The 8273-nt window shown below is 40.0% G+C and overlaps 1 protein-coding gene across 5 annotated transcripts in view; it reads right to left on the bottom strand.

The window, feature by feature from the left end:
* Positions 1–3295: 3295 nt before the first annotated feature.
* Positions 3296–8273, bottom strand: part of JADE3 (jade family PHD finger 3) — a 160422-nt gene continuing 155444 nt past the window's right edge. For all 5 annotated transcript variants that reach the window (XM_035287811.2, XM_035287812.3, XM_035287809.3 and 2 more), the window contains one exon: positions 3296–6359. In XM_035287811.2, the coding sequence (XP_035143702.1) occupies positions 5449–6359 (911 nt within the window). In that variant the 3' untranslated portion in view covers positions 3296–5448. The remainder of the gene's footprint in view (positions 6360–8273) is intronic.

Genomic DNA, 8273 nt, shown 5'->3' with positions numbered 1-8273 from the left:
ATAATCCAGGATAACTTCCCTATCTTAAGGCCCTTAAATTTTTAGAGTTGGGGGTACATGTGCTTGTTACACGTATAATGTGGGGGGCCGAAAGCCCTTAATTTTACATCTGCTAAACTCCTCTTACCATGCAAGGTAGTGTATTCACAGTTCCAGGGATTAGGACGTGGATATCTTTGGGGAGCCAAGGATAAATATATCCTTACTATGCCCAGTTATGAGTCAGACTAGCTACAGAGAAGGCAAATCCACTAGGTCCTAGATCTGTGAGGTATGCACTGTTCGGATTTGTGTGAATTATCTTGTGTTTTGGATGTGAACCTCTAAACTGACTTTGTGTTAGATGACTAATTTTGGTCCAGTTAGCTCTGTCCACGTGTCAGGGATCAACTAGTATAGAAACCTTATGACCAAACCCCAACTCGGGTTGCTTTCTTCAGGAAGAAACTGAGTAAGAGTGTTTAGAGAGGGGGCTTTGGGCACAGGAGTCAAGCAAAGTGACTAAAAGTATGAGTTGTAGAGGCAATCTCATGGGTTCTAGCTTTAAACAGCTGTTTTAAATATTTGGCCCCAGTTTTCACATATCAAGTGCTGCTGATAGTATTATCTTCATATGGTTGTTTTGAGAACTAAATATAAGGTAGCTCCATATAAAAAAAGGCTTAGCAAAAGGGCTGCCATAGGTTAAGGGCTTGATGAATATTTTAACTTTTATTATTTGAAGGCTTGACTGGTCCCAAACAAGTTTCCTTGTCCAACCAAGGGTTTTTTTTTTTTTCAATAGAGATGGAGTTTCATTGTGTTGCCTAGGCTGCTCTCGAACTCCTGGGCTCAAGCAATCCTCCCCACTTCAGCCTGCCAAAGTGCTGGGATTACAGGAATGAGCCATCATGCCCGGCCCTAAGTAGCTGTCTTGAAACTGACCTTTAGCTTGAAACTGCTCATGTAGTTCTCAGTCTATCTTTAAGGACTGGGGGACAAGACATAGGCACAAGTTCTGCCCCAGAGATGCACACAGCCCTGTCTGATCTCGTTCATCGTTGTCCTTGAGGGCAAATATGACTGAAAGGACTGAGTGGCCACAGTACTGCACATGGCTAACCACGACCTTGTGAAAACTGTTGCTGTTTAACCCCTACAGTCACCTTTGTTTGCAGAGCTACGAGGAGTGGAAAGAATTAACCAGAGATCCTGTTTTGGAAAGTAGAAAAGTTAAGGTGAAAAGAGGAAAAAGTCTCTTACCAGAACCCTGGCACATATGCCAGACTTATCTAAGGCAGTAATACGTATTTAATGTTTTTTTCCCTAAGTAGATGAAAGATCTAAAATGGTACTGGTCCGACCTGAAGTGTCTTTCTGTTGTGAGGGTGATGTGATTATAATTTTCAAAATTTCAGCAAGTTTTCGGATGAAATTTTCTCATGTGAGAAATGACTATAAAAAATAAAGAGCTCCATTTCCACGTGTGGTCTATGAAAGCAGCATCCTTACATCATGGCAATATTTTAGAAAGCAATGTTGAACAAAAGGTGGTTCTGCAAATGGTCTCCCAATTCAGATAACTCACTGTAATCAGTACAGCCTCAACAGATCGATTCCATCTTTCCGCCTTGTTTATAACCTGATAGTTACAATAAATGAAATTGAGAAGATGAGCGGAAGTAGTGAGAGGAGGGGAAAGATATTTAAAGCTTGGTGCATTCAAGCCTTGAGGCTGGAATGCTCACATCCAAATCCATCTTAACAAAATGAGAAGAGAAGCTTTGAAACTCTTAAAAAAAAAAAAAAAAAAAAGATCAGTGGCCAGGTATGGTGGCTCATATGCCTGTAATATCAGCACTTTGGGAGGCCAAGGCGGGAGGATTGCTTGAGCCCAGGAGTTTGAGACCAGCCTGGGCAATATAGTGAGACTTTGTCTCTACGAAAAAAAAGAAAAATGTAGCCAGGTATGGCAGCATCCAGCTGTAGTCCCAGCCACTCTGGATTTGAGGCAGGAGGATTGTTTGAGCTCAGGAGTTGGAGGTTGTAGTGAACTCTGATCATGCCACTGCACTCCAGCCTGGGCAACAGAACAAGACCCCAAATCAAGGAAAAAAAAAAAAAAGGATTATCAGTGACTGCATACAGTAAGGGACACCAGTCTGGGACTTGATCCTCCTTAACCTTGATTCATTTGAAGAACAACTACCCTCACCTCTTCAGGTCATGCAATTTGTTCTACTCTTTATAGTAAAATTAACTGTATTCAAAGAAACTTCTTATACAGTGCTAGATTGTTATAAAGTTCCCACATAGAAGTGACAGCCTCAGGGTGGGTCCTTATTAACTAAAAGTTACTTAAAAAAATCCAAACTTGAATAGTTGCTAATAGAATGAAGAAAAAAACACAATTGCTGCTTTCTATTAATATAAAAGTTGAAAATAGCTGAATTAAGGTTGTGAAAATCTAATAAAATTTATAAGTAAGATAGATTTTTTGGAGAATGTCGCATGAAAGCTATTCAGTGGTAAATACGTTTTTACTTCTATCATGTACTTTCCCTCAATTCTGAAGGGTCAACAAGCATGCTGAGGATTTTAAAGTCCTAGAAAGAAAAATAACCCAGGGAATGTGCATCCTGTGGCTTATCCTTTGAATTTAAAAGTTGCTTCAACCCAAGGACAAAGATTCATCTCCCATTGGAAATGTACACATTAGTATAAACTCAATAGCTTTTGTTGAGTATAACAGGGTATACCTGTAGTTTCAGTTCTCTAGCAGAGAGAGGAGAGAGAAAGAGAGAGAGAGAGAGAGAGAATGAACCAACGTCACCTTTTACCTATCTTCACTACTGATCTACCCAGTGACCTTTGGCAAGTACATTTCTCAAACATCATGATCATTTTTATAATGCCTAAAAGTCATCCCTTGACACCACATAAAATCATGACATCAGCATACTCACAAGACTCCAAACAGAATGAATATTGTAAAGAGTATATATTTAAGAGATGTCTGATTGAAGCCTTTTGAATCTTGTCACTTTAGATAGGATCTATCTCCCTGGTGATGTTTTATGATGATCCTAAGGCCTTTATCTTACCAGTCTGATAAAATCATGATTTCTAGGTAAAGTTCAAGTATCCAGAGTTTTCTTTGGTCCCTGAATGTTGAATGTGTGCTTCTAAACATTTAATTCTTCCTCTTCCTCCTCCCTCTCCCCACACTGTTTTGTTCAGTGAATATAATTTTTTAAATATAAAAGGAACATATGTAACCAATATGCCAAAATAAAAAACACACTGACAGTAGTTAGCAGTTTTCATAATTTAATGAAAAAGTATTGGTAAAAAGGTGACATTTGAAAAAAGACTGAGTTTATCTTGGAAAACTGGACTATATAAGACAAAATGAAAAAAATTAACAAAGAAGGTTAAGAGGTAATACTTCAAAGAACAAAATGTAGCAAATACATTTTGGGGCAATTGAAATTTACAACTGAAGGCTCCTTCATTTACCTAGGAATATACTGTAAAAATATTACAACTATATTTCCCTGACGAATGATATTTTAGTCAATACTCTCCCAATGGCATTATATATGGAATTTGGCTGAAGCACTGTTTTGATGTTTGCTTTTCCTCCCACTCAGAATTGAAAGGCATGAAAGGACACAGGCTACCGCACTGGCCTTTGACATAAGGAATTTACAACACAGCTCCATCATAATTTCATTACCATGAAGGCGTAAAATTAACATCTACTCCAGAGAACTCAAAGAAAAAGCACAGAAACCTAGCATGTAAATAGGGGAAATTCTCTTCCTCATTTTGATAGTTTTTTTCCAAATAAAATACAGGACACTTACCATACATGCTACGGCATGTTTACACATGTACATAGGCACAAAAGAAATATTTTGAAGATGTAGCCAAAAGAGAGGCAAAACACATACATTTTCAGAAAAGGAGACAGCAAAAAGCAATGGAACCCATTAACAACGTTACAAGAACACAACTGGGGGAGAGGAAAACTGCTGAGTTTTCCATATTGACGGAGAGAGGGCCCCTGCCTTGACTGACTGGCACCTACTATAGCTGGGCTGTTTCACCAGTAAGAAGCTTTAAAAATGAAAAATGGCCTCTTTTGTCTGAATATTCCCACTATACTTTTCCAAACTAGAAGAAAGAGAATATTAATTTAAGGCTAAGAAGAAAAGAGAGCTGAGAATTATAGTCTGCTTCACATTTAAAAAATGGCATCATTTCCCTCTTACTTAAATGGGAAGCAGACATGTTTTTATCCCCCCCACCCCACAAATGTAATTATTCTCTTCCTACTAGAAATTAATCAAGGCTGATAGTTTGGGAAAAGGGTATAAACAACTTCTGAAAAATGGCTCCAGCCTTTTTGTTTGGGAAACTGCCTCAGATTCAAACTTGATACAAAGCTAAATTATATCCATGTGTTAAACACATGCTTTCAAATTCTGTTTGACAATAAAAATCTGTTTCAAAATTAAAGCAGGTAAGAATACTTAACCTCTGTGCATTTTACTATATTTTAATTATACCTCAATAAAAATTTTATAAACATTAAAGCAGGTATACAAAAACTGTCAGCCAAACTTATTTTAGTCAAACTTATTTGAAAACAACAACACAAAAACCCTGACCTGGTACTAATACCCCAGAAATGGTCTCACTTTGGGAAAGCTCTGGAATCCTTCACAAATACCTAAACAGAGAGAATCAGAGCATTTTCCTTGGAAGTAGTACTTTTGTAAACACTATCCACAAGTTAGCCTTTTATGCTTGTCAGTCAGGTGAAATAGTTATGAGTGTGTCCCCAACAAGCAAGTTTAGGAACAGGCACTGGACACTGATAAGCATGAGTAGTATCGACTCAGTAAGTTAAGATACTGTGAAAGCAACTCAACCTTGTGCAGAACAAAAGAAGACAGTAGTGAGTTTAACAGTATCTAAGATGGTGGTCTCCTGGTCTCTCCCCTGAAAAGGGTTTATAGATACCAGTGGAATTAGAAACTTCCTACAGACAGGAGCTCTGTGAGTCACATGCTGTAGCTTCAAAAGATAAGTAGTTTTAGTGTCTGATAATCATGGTCTCTTGCAAATCAGTTAATAATGCAGATTCTTAATACATATACTTGTCAACATGTTATGTAACTGGAAAGCTGCCCCAAAATATTTACTGAGCAAATACTTTGGGCCCAGCCTTTTCCAATAGCCTCTGACAAACAAACCTCTGGACAACCTGCAATTACTGTAATGTGCTTGTAAAAACTAGACTTGAAACATTTTCAAAAACTGCAAGACAATTTACTATGGAAAAATTTTATCCTTTTAACTGCAATTCCTTTTAACATATGCTAAAATCCTTTTGGTGTATGGGTTTTCCCCAATATATGGGGCAAAGGCAAAGGTTGGGCCATCCTTGGAAGTTTCTAATCACCTTTGCATTGAACTGTGGGAAAGGGAATGTGTCTTGCTTTTACCATGACAATCCCGTCTAGAGTCATGGGGAGGATTTTCCCTGTCTGAGCTATCTTTCCTTACCCTGACTTTTTCTTTATTCCCATCACTTTCTGCTTCTGAATCACTCAGCTCCAAATCTGGGCAATAGCCATCATTTTCCTGATATGGAGCTCTCCCTGCAGACCGCCTGAGAAGCTGCCTACCCCAGAACTGCTCCTTGGGGTTCATACTCTTGGTTGGTTTTACATAGCACTGGAGATCCTCTGTGGTCTTCACCCACCTATTTGTGGTCTCTTTAAAGGACCTACTAAAGTGTTCTACAGTGGATTTCCTAAAGCTGCCCTGACTGGCCAAGTGGGAGCTGAGCACAGGCTCTTGGTCACAGAACATCTCACTTGAGCTGTCTTTTTGGGTGACATTCCCAGACCAGCTACCCTCCAGGCCATTGGATTTGGCAAACTTGGAGTTAGGCTGACTTTTCCCATTCCCAACAGAAGACTGTCCATGGAGGGCAGCCTGAAGGACCATAGGCTTTCCCAGTGACTGTCCATGATAGCACTCTGAAGATGAGGTTCTCCAAGCAGGACTGGACTCCTTTGCTTCACTCCTAGAATGGCTGAGACTGGCCAGCAAACGGTTATTTTTGCTCTCTAGTGGGTATCTCGGATACGATTTTGTTCGCATTTCTAGTGACTCCTGGGGCACCTGCATGCTCCTGATACTGTGAACAGAGGAGCTGCTGTCAGGAGAGTGGGGTTGCTGATCGGTTTCTGTGGAGCTGTTTCTGTGGTCTTCCGGGGTTGATCTGGGCATTTTTAACTTCAAGGTAATTCTTGGTGGCGGGTAAAACAGTGAATTTTCGAGTGCATTTGTCAAAGGAAGCCCTGAGATAAAAAAGAAAGATTCATTTTAACAGCTGATTTAAATAATGGCTTTTGTGCTTATGGCAGAGTGAGTTCACATATCTACTCTTCCAAATATTTAATAAGCACCTGGCTCTGCTATGTATGTACATCATGGTATAGCAGCTGGAGTGAAATGAACAACTAGAAGTTCGGGTCAAGAATGCTATGGATGAAAAACTCAGCAATGCCACTGTTTGCTGTATGGCTCCACATCTCTTCACCTCTGCTCCTTCAGTCTGTAAAATGATCATAAACTAGTGTGTTGCCTCCTGTGTCCCATCTCTGCCCTTCCATTTCTGAGAAGAATGTCACTAGCAATGGTTTAGAACAGGGTCTCCCTATTTGTGTGTCTGTGTTGGCATATGTATTAAACATACACATTTCAGGACCCATCCTCTAATCTCTTCTAGCCTTCCTAAAGCAAATCAAACACCAACCCTCAGAAATGTAGCACGGGTTTTGGTGGGTGAAGAGTATGTATGTGTTTGAACTTGGCATTAGAGGTGATAGTGGGTGGTTCCATAAATTTTATATCCCTAACCTAGAATAATTTCCTGATTACAAATGAACATTACGTAGGTGGGAAGTTTTGTAGTGATAAGGCCAGCAGAAAAGAATCATAACATTTCTGCCAATCAGCTGGCTATAGGATTGGCTGGGGAGTATTGGCAATTAGTTTCTCAGTTTGTCACCCTACAATCATAGTTAGAACAGGTCTTCTTCTATTATTTCAAGTGCTTTGAAATTTAAAAAGCACTATCAAACAATTCCTCCTTGTATATGGACTTGACCTTTGCCCATTATCATCGTACTGTATCCTCACAAAAATGAGATATCAAGAGGACAGCTCTTAGGTGCCCCAATGGGCAGCATTTGTTTCCCAAGGGTCCATCTTGAACATCCACAGTCCCATCTCTGTCAGCAGCTGCCACCTGCTGATGCTGCCAAGTCATAATGAGGCTGCCTCCTACCCATCAGAAGGCATGTGGGTAGAAGCCAATTTCCTCAGCATGCAGGGACTCTCTCTGCTGTCCTCGGCTTCTCCTTGTTTTGCCTGTCATGTTGCCCTTTGTGGCTGAGCAGTCCTGCTGCCTCCTGCTATACCACTCTGTTGAGACCCATGACACTCAGATACTCTAGAGCCTCTGACACCCACCTGTCACCTCATTTCTGAGTCTCTCTCTTGCTCCATGGCTGACCCTTCGCAGGAGCTGATTCTGTATACCCTGTCCAGTGACCCCTAGTTGCCCAGGTTCTGCCATTGATCTCTGTGTTAAATGAGGCACAAGGAGGTTACAGGTGTCACTGAACATGACTGTCATCATTCCGGCCAAGCTCCCTATGCTTAGGGCACTATAATTATGCTCACCTGTCTTGCTCATCAAGTAGGCAGTGTACCCTACAGGCAGGGATTTTTGTCTTGCTTTCTGCTCTATCTTGTAGCTCAGTTCCCAGTCCATTGCAGGTGCTCAACAAATATTAGTGAATAAATGAAAAGATAACTCAGATCTCCAAGCTTACTTCTGGCTAAGGATTTGCTTTAATAGACTATTATTAAGATGAGTAAAGATCAAGTTCACAAACGTTCTGGAGGAAAAAAATAAAAATGAAAAAATAAAGATGAGTAACCCTGGAATTAAATGTTTTCTGGAAACAGGTTAGATCCTATATCCCATTGATTTCTAAATGAGTTTGATAATTACAGAATAATTTCATGGCTTCAACTAATGGCCTCGAATATCTGTTTGGGACCTAGATTACCAGTCCAGGACCTGCAACTCCTCCTACTCCACCCTGGGATTTCTTGTCTTATGAACTGACAGTGAAATGGGCCAGGTTATATCAAGATTGGACTGAAGCAAATGAGACATTTATCAAGAATTTTAAAAGATT

Source organism: Callithrix jacchus, chromosome X (assembly GCF_049354715.1).
Source record: "Callithrix jacchus isolate 240 chromosome X, calJac240_pri, whole genome shotgun sequence".
Taxonomy (NCBI): Eukaryota; Metazoa; Chordata; class Mammalia; order Primates; family Cebidae; genus Callithrix; species Callithrix jacchus.
This window is presented reverse-complemented; position numbering and strand designations above follow the sequence as displayed.